This window comes from Prionailurus viverrinus, chromosome B3 (assembly GCF_022837055.1).
Source record: "Prionailurus viverrinus isolate Anna chromosome B3, UM_Priviv_1.0, whole genome shotgun sequence".
Classification (NCBI taxonomy): Eukaryota; Metazoa; Chordata; class Mammalia; order Carnivora; family Felidae; genus Prionailurus; species Prionailurus viverrinus.
The window spans coordinates 106737153-106750704 of record NC_062566.1 but is presented as its reverse complement, the minus strand read 5'-3'; the positions used below and the strand labels follow the sequence as shown (position 1 = coordinate 106750704).

The following is a 13552-nucleotide window of genomic DNA, read 5'->3' as shown; positions in this document are numbered from 1 at the left end:
TCTCAGGGGAGCCCCAGGGGTTGAGCGCCTGGGACCACAGACCCCTCCCTGCTGGTGCTGGAGCCCGCTCATAGTGCTGCTCCTTCAGCCTCCTTGGAGGAATATGGAGGGGCTTCTTTTTTGTCTCTCTAAGCTTCCCTGGGTGATGTGGGAGGCACCTTGAGGCATTCTGGTCTCAGGGATGGTTCTTTTTTTCTCCCCAGCACTTCCCCGGGGAAAGCTGCTGTCATTTCTCCTGCCTTCCCTCCCCATGTATCCCTGCCACAGGTGGGAGGAGTACATCAGCTCCCCTGCACTAGCTGCTCTGGGCTCTCTGCCTCCATCTCTGAGTGCCTTCTTATTTTGAATTCCAGGGAACAGATCATCCGGCTTCAGGGGCAGGTGGACAAGCAGTATGCAGGGCTGAAGGACATGGCGGAGGAGCGCAGGCGGAAGCTGGAGAACATGTACCACCTGTTCCAGCTGAAGAGGGAGGCAGATGACTTGGAGCAGTGGATTACGGAAAAGGAGCGGATGGCCTCTTCCCTTGAAATGGGGCAAGACTTTGACCATGTCACTGTGAGTACTCACAACTGCTTTCTCTGTCTTCCTCGAATGCCATAGTTGCAGGAGCGGTCACTCCGGGCGTGCATGCACGCACGCACGTGCACACACTGCTACCCGGAGATGCAGACACCACTGTGGACTCAGGCTGCCCTGGGCAGGTGTGGGACTGTGGCTCCAGCTGGCTGCCACTCAAGAAAGTCTGCAGCTGGGGTGATGACACCACCCCACCCCTGGGCCCCATAACCACGTTTCTGTTTACCCCGTGTCCAGCTGCTCCGGGACAAGTTCCGGGACTTTGCCCGGGAGACTGGGGCGATTGGGCAGGAACGGGTGGACAACGTGAACATCATCATCGAGCGGCTCATCGACGCAGGCCACAGCGAAGCGGCCACCATCGCCGAGTGGAAGGATGGGCTGAACGAGATGTGGGCAGACCTGCTAGAGCTCATCGACACGCGCATGCAGCTGCTGGCCGCCTCCCATGATCTGCACCGCTACTTCTACACGGGCGCCGAGATTCTGGGCCTCATCGATGAGAAGCACCGTGAGCTGCCCGAGGACGTGGGGCTGGACGCCAGCACTGCCGAGTCTTTCCACCGGGTGCACACTGCCTTTGAGCGGGAGCTGCAGATGCTGGGCTTGCAGGTGCCTTCTGTCCCCTGCTGCCCACCTGCAGGCTCCAGGGACCTGCCTTTCACATCTTTCCCATGACCAGGCCCCTGGGGGCGTCGAGACCTCTCTGGCTTCTAGAGGTGAAACCTCTAGAATGGACACCAGGAAATTTCACCTCCTAAGAAAGGCAACAGCTCGGGACAGAAAGGCAGGGAGCTGCGGCTTTCAGACATTCCTTAGCTTCAGAAGTAGTTCTTCAAACTGAATCTTCAGAAAAGCCCAACGCAAAACATATCTTAAAATGTTCTTTCTCTGGTCGTATAACAGTGTTACGAGCGAACATATATGTATGTTCCTTTTCTAGCACCAGGTATGGGTATAAGCAATCTATTTAGGCACTGAATCCTCATTGCCACCCCCTGAAGTAGCTTCTAACATTATCTGCATTTTATAGATGAGGAAAGCAAGGCATAGAGAGAGTGAACAAGTTGGCTGGGAACATAGATCAACAGTGGAGCCAAGATTCAGATCCTGGCAGTCTGGCTATACACACCATGCCCTCAGCCACCAGGCTGTTTGGTCTTTCTATATGGGAGCTGGAGGGACCCCAAGATCTGCTTAGACCCTCTCTTCCCATCACTGGAAGGCCTCCAAGACACCTCTGAAGGTCCATAGGGCTCCACAGAACTTGATGTGATCGAAAGGGTGAGAGCAAAGGATCTTAATGCCGGGGCCTCGGCGGCCTTCCAGAGAGACTGGGAGAGAGGCTAGCTATGGAATCCTGCACCCACCCATCAGGGTTCAGGGATGGGACACCAAGGCCAGTTGGGCCCTGGTTCACCCAAGAGAGGACCTCCCAGGAATCTGTCCAGCTGGAGGTGGGGTCTGTCATGAGGCTCTTGTGCCTTGTGGATGCCAGAGCCCCTGAGGTGGGCACAGCCTGCTGAAGTCTCAGGAATAAGGCTTCATTGTGCTGGGACTGGCCTTAGACAGGGGGTCCGGTACAGCCCCTTCCTCAGAGAGGCAGCATGTTGAGTGGTTAAGAACAGGAACTCAGGAGCATACCCCCAGTCTGCACCCCTCTTCTAGTGTGAATGACCTCAGGCCAGTCACCAAGCCTCCCTGTGCCTCAGTTTCCTCGCCTTGAAACCAGGGATCACAATAGTACCTCTTTCATGGGATGGTTGTAAAGATTAAGAAAGTAATAAATAAGAAAATGTTTAGAACAGTGCCTGGCACATAGTTACTCCCATTAATTCTAGGGAGATCAAAGGGCATAGGGTCCCTTCCACTCCTGTATCCTCCTCAAAGCCCCAGGGATAGCATGGGTCCATAGAGGCCAAAACAAGGTGCATTTTCCCCCAGTGTTGGTGGGAGGCTGAAGATCTTGCCTTCTAGAAGAGCCCTGGGGAGGGAGACCAGGAGGAGACAGATCCCTTGCCCTTGCCCATCAGAGGCCCAAGACACGTCTTTCTGGCGAACAACGTCCAATTTCGCCCAACCACAGGTACAGCAGTTCCAGGATGTGGCCACCCGCCTGCAGACAGCATACGCTGGGGAAAAAGCAGATGCCATCCAGAACAAGGAGCAGGAGGTGTCTGCTGCGTGGCAAGCACTGCTCGACGCCTGTGTGGGACGCCGTACCCAGCTGGTGGACACGGCAGACAAATTCCGCTTCTTGAGCATGGTCCGAGACCTCCTCTCCTGGATGGAGGGCATCATCCGGCAGATCGAGACCCAGGAGAGGCCCAGGTAAGGGGGACGTCCTCAAGGCAGCCCCTCTCCTCAGCCACTTGGTCCCAGAGGCTGGCGGACCAGTGTGCTGCCCTCAGGGCACTACTCCTCCTTGGAGAGACGGTCCTGGACTGTGGGGGCACCTGAGGCTGGGCCTGGGCAGAAACTGAGTGGCTCAGCTTCTAGTGGGGGGGACCAAGCACTTCAGAGTGAAGGGACCCCTGAGAGTGGCGAGAAAGACCTCTGCCATTCAGATCTGACGGCAGGGCGAGGACCACAGCTATCAGTGAAAATAAGCACTTCACGTACCCGAAGCTGGGCAGGTCCGAGACTGTGCACTCTTCCTCCCAGTGCTGGGCTGGGGAGCTCAGGAAGGAGCTCATTGTCCATGAAAGGCAATGGTCACCAGCCCACCTCTGTCCCTGTGTCCTAGGGTGCCCATCCTGATGGCCAAGCCTTTATATTTAACATTGTTACCCTGAAGTAACTCACATACCGTATAATTCAGCCTTTTAAAGTGCCCCATCCAGGGGGTTTTTTTGCAACCATCACCGCAATCCAAGTTTAGAAGATTTTCATCACCCCTAAAAGAGACCCTGTACTCTTTAGTAGTCATCACCCCATGATTTCCTCTTCCCCCAGCCCCTGGCGACCACGAATCTGCTTTCTGTCTCTCTAGATTTGCCTATACTAGACTGCTCATAGAAAAGGAATTCTACATTATGTGGTCTTTCATGATTGGCTTCTTTCACCTGGCACAATCTTTCTAAGGTTCATCCATGTTGTAGGATGTGTCGGTACTTTATTCCTTTTTGTTGTCAAATAATGTTCTCAGGCTTCTTTGGGGGTTCCCAAATCCCCCACCTATCCCCTGCCAACTGACCAACGGCAGACACCAGGGCATCAGTGTTCCTGCTGGGGCTGGGCTGCCCAGAGAGAGAGGAGGAAGTGTGTTCAGACTCTCAGGCAGGCAGGGGGTGGCCCTCTCCAGTCAGGACTTGGCATCAGGCAGGCCAGAGTCACCCAGAGTTTCCTTCTTCCCCCAAACTCCCTCCTCGATTCCTGACCCTGCCCCCTTCCCCAGGGACGTCTCCTCGGTGGAGCTGCTCATGAAGTATCACCAGGGCATCAAGGCAGAGATTGAAACCCGGAGCAAGAACTTTAGCGCCTGCCTGGAGCTGGGCGAGTCCCTACTGCAGAGGCAGCACCAGGCCTCGGAGGAGGTGAGAGAGACAGTGGGGGGAAGATGAGCCCCTCCGTGTCCTTGCCCTCACTCTTGCTGGGCCAGACAGCTTCCTGGGGAAGGTGCTGGGGGCCATGGTTTCTCTGAGGAGACTCCTCTTTCTTTCACTCATGGAGCATCAGGGCTGTGTGCAGGCCCAGGGATTAGAGCCTCACCAAACCCATCCAAGATTGGCAGCTTAGTAGTGGAGAGCAGTCTCACAACCCGCCTAACCAACCATGACATGCACACACGTGGGATTGGCAACACCCATTTCCTAGGGTGAGGCACATGTGCCTCAGAGAGGTTAAGTAACTTGCCCAGGGTTGCACAGCTGGCAAGTGGCAGGGCCAGACTTGAAGTCAGATCCATGTGACCAAACCCAGCATGCTTTGCAGGATCCATTTGCATACCATCCCAGACAGGGGAAAGGTTTCCCAAAGCCTGAGTGATTCTCCCTTCCTTCCCCCAGATCAGTGAGAAACTGAAGCAGGTGCTCTACAGGAGGAAGGAGATGAATGAGAGGTGGGAGGCCCGCTGGGAGCGGCTCCGCATGTGTGAGTACCTCTGGGACCCAGAACCTGGGGGGGGGGGGGGGGGGGTGCAGATGCCTGCTGAGGTAGGGGCATGGAGGGGTGACTTTCACTGCCTGGAGATGAGCCCCCGCCCCCCGCAGCACCACTCATCTGCAAGGTTCTGGGGTCCATACAGACCTGTGTGGACAGGCTGCTGGAAGCCCACCTCTCACCTGCCAGCATGCCTTCTCCCTGCTCGCCCTTGGGCTCGCCCAGGTCTGGGCAGAACCTGAGCTGGGAAGATGCTGCCGCCTCGTGCCAGGCTGGTGTCCTTGTAGAGCTGTAATCTGGGGGTGGGGGGTGGTCACAGGGTAAGGCTCTAGAGCTTCCTGCATATTTGATCTGAGGCGTGTCAGGCACAGAAAGAGCTCTGTCCTCCTCAGCTGGAGACAGGAAAGGTGGAAAACCCTGCCACTCAGGGAGGAGCCACGCACAAGCCAGGAAGGCCTACAGGGCCCATGGCTGCTTGTGCGTGATTATGTGAGATAGCCGCGGGCTGGGAAGAGAGGGTGTTCAGGGCAAAAGGCTGCTCCTCAAGAGGAGACCTCTAAATTACATTTTGTTTTCAAATTCGAGTTCTGATTAACGTGTTTTTCAAATGTAACTCTGGGTAGAGATGAGGAAGGGACCTGGTGTGGCGTGGGGATAGAGTGGTTTCTGGCGCAGGTCACCACGGAGCAGGGTGTCCGTGTAATTCACCAGCACCCGTGCGGGCCTCCTGCCTGACCGCTAGCTCCCTGTCTGCTGAGCAGCCCCCCATTGGGTGCTAACAGGCCCCTGGGTCCTGTGGGGGTATCTGTGGCTTGTTCCCCTTGGCAGTACTGGAAGTGTGCCAGTTCTCGAGGGACGCCTCTGTGGCCGAAGCGTGGTTGATCGCCCAGGAGCCCTACCTGGCCAGCCGGGACTTTGGACACACGGTGGATAGTGTGGAAAAGCTTATCAAGAGGCATGAAGCCTTTGAGAAATCCACAGCCAGCTGGGCAGAGCGCTTTGCGGCCCTGGAGAAGCCCACTACGGTGAGCTGGGAACGGGCGCTGGGAGGCTCTCAGCAGCCATGCCTGGGGGACGTGGTTATCTCAAGTCAAGAACTCTGAGCCCATTATTAGGCACCCATGGACAGTGTAAGAGGCTTGGCAAGGGGGAGAGTGGGAAGCAAATGGGAGAGGTAGAAAGTACTTTTGAATGTGAAAGGCAAAAGGGGTAAGTATTTTCAAAAGGAACAAACACCAGGTGTATTGGGAGCCATCTGTAGAGAAAGTTGGTCTAACGGCAAGCTCTTCTCTGTGACTGCTCTGATACTCTGGGCCTTTTTCTTCCCCTAGCTTGAGCTAAAAGAACGCCAGACCCCAGAGAGACCTGAGGAGGAGCCTGGGTAAGTATGGCGAGGGCCAGGCGGTAGACCCAGCAGGAGCACTCTGCCAAGGAGGATGGGTGGGAAGGGAGAGGGAGGGTACTTTTTTAATCAGAAACAGGCCCCCTGATGTTTTAACAGTGCGCATGTGACCTCTCACACCTGGGCCACTAGCCAGAGAAATCTGGAGTGTCTGTAGCTTAAAGGCAGAGAGGAGCTTTTGTTTCCCTCGAATCTAGGGGTACAGGCAGAAATGGGTAGAGAGCAGTGGCTGCTGAAGAATCACCTCCCCTGCTCTGGGCACCACCTGCACACGTGCCTGAGAGGCCATTTTGTGCACGACCATGTCCGTTTCTGAAGTATCTGCCATAACTCTTCAGATTAAGCAGCTCCTTGCTAAGTGCCTGTTGCCAGGAGGCCTGGACCAGGAGATAGCTGATGTGTGTGCCTTGGGGGTAGGCATCCGCCTCAGGGAGGTGGTTTCTAAAGAGGGGCTGTGTCCTCTCTAGGCCTCAAGAGGAGGAAGGCGAGACAGCAGGGGAGGCTCCCCGAGGTCCGCATCGAGCAGCCACCGAGAGAACATCCCCGGTCAGTTTCCTGTCTGGTTTGTCTGGTTCCTGGGAGTCATTGCTGCCAGAACCTGCTCATCCCTACTAGGCTCAGCCGAGGCAGAAGGCGAGGACAGGCGCACACCACCCAGCCTTCCAGACTCCTCCTTCAGATCAGTCTTCCTTTTTAACTTAGGTTTCCTTAATCTCTAGAATAATTGGCCTCCTTCCTTCAACCCAGAAGAAACTGACATGCCCGCCCACTCATATGACTCTATTAGTTTGGTATTATCTAGTCTAATAAATTTTATTGTATAAATACATCACCATCTACATTAGGAGAAACAGTTTATCCAGGGAAGGTTTATTTTTACACATCATTCTTTTTCCCATTTTCCCTCTCAGTCCATCCTTCACACAGTAGGCCCTGAACACACACACACACACACACACACACACACACACACACATGCACAAATAGACCATCTGATCCCGCCTGCGCCAGCCACAGACATTTAGGGCAGTGGAGCGGGGACAGCCACCCTCTAGCAGATCCCTCCCTCCTACACAGAGCCTCCTTCCTTTTGCTGCTCCCAGGCCTGATGCCTGTGAGCCAGTGAGTTTGGATATGGAGCTGGCTCTGAAGCAGGAACAGACTTCAAGGAGCTGTGCAGGAGTGAAGGAGAGCACCAGGGCTTCTGGGTCACAGGGCCAGTCCCCCAAACTTGTAGGAAAGTAAGGTGCATCAGAGTCCTGGCTGGCGGAGGTGTTGGGAGGGTCCAAGACAAACCAGCTGCTGGAGGCTTGGGGCACATGTCTTCAGGAAGGAATAGGTCCATAAGCTGAAAAGACCCAGGGTGTCTGTACAGGGAGCCGGGTAAGGCTGTAACCTAGATTTTGGAGAAATGCCCTGGGGAGCGGCTGAGAAGAAGACAAGACTTCGGCACGTGCCTTGCATGGCTCACCAATGCATGTACCCCACCTCTCTAGTTGCCCGGTTAAGCTTGCCTGAACCTTTAAGGGAAATTGGCATTCTAGGTGGAAATTTGATACGTGCACCACCGCAGAAAAATGCACATACAGTGATTATTTCCTGTGCAAAATCCCTGTCAGGTCTGTCAGCCCTTCTCACACCCCTGAGAGCCACACACACTCACACTCACACACTCTTCCACACTCTGAGCTCCCTCTGCTGCCTCCAGCCTGGCCAGAGTCCCTTTCTGAGCTGCACCAGCCCTTCATGTCCAGCAGAGGGCATTCCTGGGCTCCCAATGGAGGGTCCTTCCCAGAAGTGCTCTCTGAAGCTCCCATCACCGCATGTGGGATCTCTGGCGGACTTGGTCCCAGCCCCTTTTGCCTGAAACAGCCCCCGCCGGAAGGAGAGAGAACTTGAGGGCTGCCCGAACTGTGGACACTGGGGCTGGGACTGTCCGGCACCTCCTGCGCTTCGGCTGTGCGTCCCTGTGTGTCTTTACGTGCAGTGGTGTCCCCGGTCTGCGGGCTCCTTTGTGGCCACCTGAGCAACTCCATTGTCCGTGTCATGTACGTCTGTGCAAATGTAATTACGTGTGCGTCAGAGCTGCCTCCATCCAACACCTGAATGTCCCTGGGTTTGGGGGAATAAAACCTGCTTGGACCTGAGTATCTCTGGAAGGTGGGAACGAACCCACATCTGAGACCCTTCCCAAGAGCCAGCCACTCCGTCAAATGGGAGGATGCCTGTGTTTGCTACAGGAAGAATCCAGATGGCAAATCAAGTGAATACCAGGCCTGAGGCCTCATGGAAACAAATTTCCTGCCGCTTCTCCTTTCTGAGCCCTTTGTTGGGTTTTATGAGGATCTACAAAACTCCAAGGGAGGGTGTGATACCCAGTCGGTCTTTGATATGAGGAGAGAGGAAAATGGGTCCCACGCAGGCTGGGACACCTTTTCAGAAACCACTGGCCTCTCCCAGGAAGGGCTGGCAGTGTGCTGAGCCTTCTCCCTGGCCGGGCCTGGGTTAGGGTGGCTCTCACGCTGTCCCATGTGTGTGGTCTGGTGTGGGTGCCCTGTAGAATCGATCCATGTGGTGCTGCTTTATGTGAAACCCATCACTAGTGCATGCTGGCTTCCTGCTTGGGGGAACAGATGGGAGTGGACCAGACACCTGCTACACACCACGGGTGGCCACCCTGCAGGCCCCAGCTTGGTACCCCCCCTTTCCAGGTGTTTGCAAAAGCACACGCAGACACACACACGGACTGGAGTGCATTCCACGTCCATCTTTTCCTCAAATACATCATTGTACAATTGATTGCCTCCCTCACCACCTTTCCACAGAGCACGTTCTGGTAAAAAAAAAAAAACTGGTCCTTTCATACAGGTAAGTATGTAAGTGTGTGCGTGAGGCCAAGTAGAAAAAAATAAGGTATCACAAAAGCCAAAACTTCTGGAGTGGAAGTCAGGACATTGGGTTCTAGTCCTTAATGCTGCTAGAACCTTCCTGTATGATTTTATACAAACCACCTAATCGTCCTGGGTCTCCTCACCCTTATAAAGCCCTCTTTGGGATTGCAGAAAGTCCAGAACGTTCCTGTATATCAACAGTATAGTTAAATAAAGGGAGGGGCTGGGAGAGATGGGTTTCCCCACTTTCCTCTGGTCCCATCCTTAGTTCTAAGGAGCCTGTTAGCTTGTCAGGTGCTAGCTGGTATGAGGCTGGATGGGAAAGAAGAGGCAAAGGGCTGGGGTGTTTGCCTTTGTCCTTGGCTGGGGAAAGAGAGGCAGGGTTGGGCCTCAGCTCCTGCCAAAGTCTATGCCCTGAAGATGGCCCCGGGGCACTGGATGAGGGCCTGGCAGCAGGCTGAGCATTCCCCTTCCTCTCAGTGCCTGGCACTGTCACCCCAGTACCCCCTGCCTGTATGTGTCCCTTCATCCTGGGGGTGGCTGTGGGAAGGGCCTGGGGTTCTTGCTAAGCATTCTCATCTCCCAGGCCCTGGGTGCCTCAGAATCCCCAGTGCATCTGCAGGGAGGTGTTGATTGTTGAAAGGTTGTGATTGATTTCACGGGGGAAAATGGTACTACAGAGGATCCAGGTCATTTCAGATCACTCCAGGCTTAAAGGTCCCAGCCAACAGTGCTGGGATATCTTCTGTGCATGGCATCCAGTTCTTGGCTTTGGGGTGGGAATTGGGGCCTGCTTGGGGAATTCTCCCAACGGGACAGCTGTGACAATGTGAATGGCATCCCTGAGAGGTACTGGTGCTCTGAGGGGCTGTGACAACAAGAAAGAGGCAGTCTTCAGTGTTCACCACGTGGTTGTTCCCTGTCAGCCTCTGGAACTTGAGACTACTCTGGAAAGCAACTGCTGGGTGCTGGTCATTATCAGGTCCCTTCATCAGGTTGTCAGGAAAGATTCTTACCCAAGTGCAGCTCACAGACGTCACTCTTACCATGACCTTCCAAGACTGCCTGCAGCTGGCTGCCTGGGAGAGGACGGGCATCTCATTAGGGGTAAATGTGGGGAGTCTAGGTCCCTCCCCTCTCCCTTCCAGAATTTCAGAGGTTGCCGCAGCTTGAGGGCAGTAACCAGCGCTTGGAAATGGGAGGGACGTGCCCCAGGAGCTGAGCGGGTATACCTTTCAGAAGGTGCCTGGCTGGCTCCAGCAGCTGTCGCCCTACCCCCACCACCCACCCCCCAGGCTCTCCTCAGAACAGCCCTCCTGGCAGGCAGCCTGAAGCTGTAATCAGCAACCAGAGGCCAGGTTCCACGTCCTTGGATGGAAGGGATGTGGGGATGTGTGGAGCAGCTGTGTCTCTTCTTGCCCGAGCAAGTGTTCCAGTCCTTTCTCCCCGCCCCGTGAGGCCCAAAGGAACTGCTTGCTGCTTCAGGCATTTTTCAGCCTGTGCGAATCCTATTTGTTCCTAATGAGCAGAAGGGACCTGGAAAGGTCTCTGTTTTCCCCTAAACCTGGGCGTGGCCCTGTCTCCCCAGGATGCCTGAATCAGTGGGTGTGGGGGGTGGCGGGGAGGGGTCTGCCTACAGTCTGGCACTGCACCCTGATACTCCAGGCTCTTTCTGGACCTGTGTCCACCACTGGGTGTGCCCAGCTTTCCATGCTGTGGGCACATGTGATCTTCCTGGCCTGGCTGCTCCAAAGGCTGCCTCTGCATTCTTCCTTCCAAGCTGTGTTTCAGAGCATCCCAGATACTGATGGACTCAGGACGGAACTCCGTTAACATTGGAGGCATCTCAGAAAAGGGGTTTGAAGCTGCCAACTTGACCACTGGGCGTAAGATCTGGATGGGGGGGGGGGGGGGGTGCGGGCATCTTCTAACTCTTTTTAGTCTTTCCGAATCACAGCAGGATGGAGGAGCCACCAGCTTCTCCAGGGCAGGCCCGGAAGAGCCGGTGGTAGGAATGGTGAAGACCGCTCCCAAGGAAGCCTCCCATCCACGAGGGCGGTGGACCAGATCCTCCCCTCCCTGTTTGAGGGGACCCTGCACACTCCCCTCTCCTTTCCCCTCACTTCACCTGGTGGCTCCTCCTGTCATCTTCCCTGGTTTCCCAGTGGTCATCTCAGATGGACTGATGGCTCATCCCATCTCTCCACCCCAGCTGCTCCTGCCTTCCCTCTGGAGGCATTTGTCTCTGCTCGCCCTGAGTTCCCATCTCTTGATTTCTTTGGCTGCTCTCAACTCAACAATCTTTTTCTTCTCTTGTAAACAGCTGTCTTCTGAACAGTCTTCCCAACCTGCCTGCCCACAGTCCTTCCCACCCCTTACCCAGAGGACAAGCATCCAGACATCAGACACTGGGGGAGAGTGCAATTCTCGGCTGCAGAAGTGGCCAGCTTCCCTCCACCCCAGTTGAAGCACGACTTGGTTGCCTAAGGCATCCAGCAGTAGGTGTCGTCCAGCACCAAGCCCCTCTTCTGGCCCGTTCAGGTGTTTTCTGACTCGTCTTACAAATGCAGAGCAGGAACCACATTGGGTGCTCTCCTCTGGAGCAACAGTACCCCGCCCCTTCTGCAGCAGGATTCCGTAGGAGGAAGGGACCAGATAGCTTTGCTTCAACTCCTCACTCACTAGATGTGTGGCTGAACAAGTTACTCCTCCCTGACCCCACTTTTCCGAATCTATAAAATAGGGATAAGGGATGATACCTGCCTCAGACTGTGAGGATCGGAAGAGAATGTAGGTAGAACATCTGGCACCTAGTAGATTATTTCCAGTCTTCATGTTTCGTCTGTTCCTCACTACAGTCCTTCATCTTCTTAAATGAAGCATCCTCCATGTGAATTCTAACACCCATTGCCAGAGCCCTCCCAAACCAGCCTTCCTGGAGCATCTCTCCCTAGATACCCCTACGTATACACTCTGGGCTGAGTCCCTGCCATGAGATCAGCAGGCAAGACGATCGCACCACAAGGAGGAATGGCCTCTTCCTGGGTGCACCCTCACACCCTGGTTCTCGCTTATCAGTATCTCCTTTAGGGACAAGCCCCCTCACTTGCGTTTCCTTGCTTGTTAATACATCTGGGCTCACTGAGCATCTTCTAGAAACTCCAAAACACCCTGTGGTCACAGGCCAGGTTATTTTTCTCCCGGGGACTGGAGTGTTAGTTGTCTGTCTGCTGTCTTCTACACCCCCGTCCGGGCATGGAAGCACACCTCCATCTCCTTTAGTCCAGAGCAGAAATGCACCCATCTTGTCCCCCTTCTTCTCCTATTCTTGAGCCTCCTTTGTGGAGAAGACCCTCAAGGCTCTGCCTACTTCCCCTGCCCAAGGCAGCTTCCTAGGAAGGCAATATGCTAAAAAGTCAAGCTGAAAAGACCCTGAAAAGGTGGCCATTTCCTGCCCGTCAGGAACCCGGGCCTCTCCCTGTTTGACTGCAATCCTCAGACATCCTAAAAGCCTCTCCTGCCTGTGCCTTTCCTCCCCTGATGTCCCCTACCAGCAGCCAATGCTGCCTGCCCCCTGCCCTCCTCTGACATCATGATCCCAGCAGCCGGCTCACACGCCCTCCTCTCAGATGCCCCTGCTTCACCCACCTGTTCCCCAAACCTCCATGCTACAGGCAGCACCCTCCTATATCCCAGCCCCCGCCTTGGCCCATTCTCCTGCAGGCTGTCACCTCCACTTAAAGTCTAGACTCCCAGCTGCTCCAGCCTGACACCTAGAATTTCCTCCAGTCCCCCTGTTTGAGTGTCCCCAACTCCGGTGGGTGGTGTTTCCAGGCTAGGCACCCTCAGCACTGCAGCTATAATCTGTGCATCGTCCTTGTGATCTAAGGGCTGAAGCAGCAGGCCTTCCACCTTACAACACAGAGGACAGAATGGACTCTTAGACCATCTCTCCAGGGCCCTTCGGCAGAACCTGCCTCTCCCTACAGCCACACAAGTAGCCAGCTCTGGGCCACAGCCCCTCCCCTGTAGGGCAAGGCAGAATCTCCATATGAAAGTATGGCACGGTTTTGGGGGGCAGCAGCAGGACGACAGTCACCACCTCCCCTCCCTTCCCCAACTTCCTTTTAGAAGACAGCACGAAGATTTCCTCCTGGAGCCTGGGAAAGGAAGGTCCCTCTGGCCAAAACCATGCCCCATCTTTCTCATCTGTGGCTCCTTCCTTAGCCCAGAAGAGCAGCGCTGCCAGCTCTGGGCCTGGGAGGCAGCCAGCAGCCGCCAGACACTTCTACCCCTCACCCTCACCCTCAGCTCCTTCTCAGCCTTGGCCTTCAGGGCAGTCTATTCCACATGAATAGTCAAGGGCACAGACGAAATGTTTGCATACATTGGAAACTCCCATTTTCTAAAACAAACCCGTAACCTGGCCATTTAACTTTTGATCACACAGGCCAGGTCCTCTGAATGTACGTACCTGCTAGGGGATGTGGGTCAGGCACTCATTAGGAGGAAGCAGAAGAAAGGTTGAGATTAAGTTGGGAGGCAGTCCTGGAAAAATCTGCCTTTTTTTTTCCCAGAG

At 55.0% G+C, this 13552-nt stretch overlaps 1 protein-coding gene across 6 annotated transcripts in view; it reads left to right on the top strand.

Annotated features, from left to right (window-relative positions):
• The window catches only part of SPTB (spectrin beta, erythrocytic), a 128354-nt gene that overhangs the window by 106387 nt on the left and 8415 nt on the right, over positions 1-13552 (top strand). For 4 of the 6 annotated variants that reach the window (XR_007152765.1, XM_047861359.1, XM_047861360.1 and 1 more), the window contains 8 exons: positions 354-558; positions 817-1191; positions 2666-2910; positions 3977-4115; positions 4587-4671; positions 5509-5705; positions 6012-6061; positions 6550-6628. Coding sequence is in view for 4 of the 6 variants with exons in the window: in XM_047861359.1 (XP_047717315.1) it covers positions 354-558; positions 817-1191; positions 2666-2910; positions 3977-4115; positions 4587-4671; positions 5509-5705; positions 6012-6061; positions 6550-6628 (1375 nt within the window). In the remaining 2 variants the exon portion in view is untranslated. Of the gene's footprint in view, positions 1-353; positions 559-816; positions 1192-2665; positions 2911-3976; positions 4116-4586; positions 4672-5508; positions 5706-6011; positions 6062-6549; positions 6629-10753; positions 10860-13552 lie in introns of all 6 variants that reach the window. The other 2 variants (XR_007152766.1, XM_047861361.1) reach the window with 1 other exon arrangement.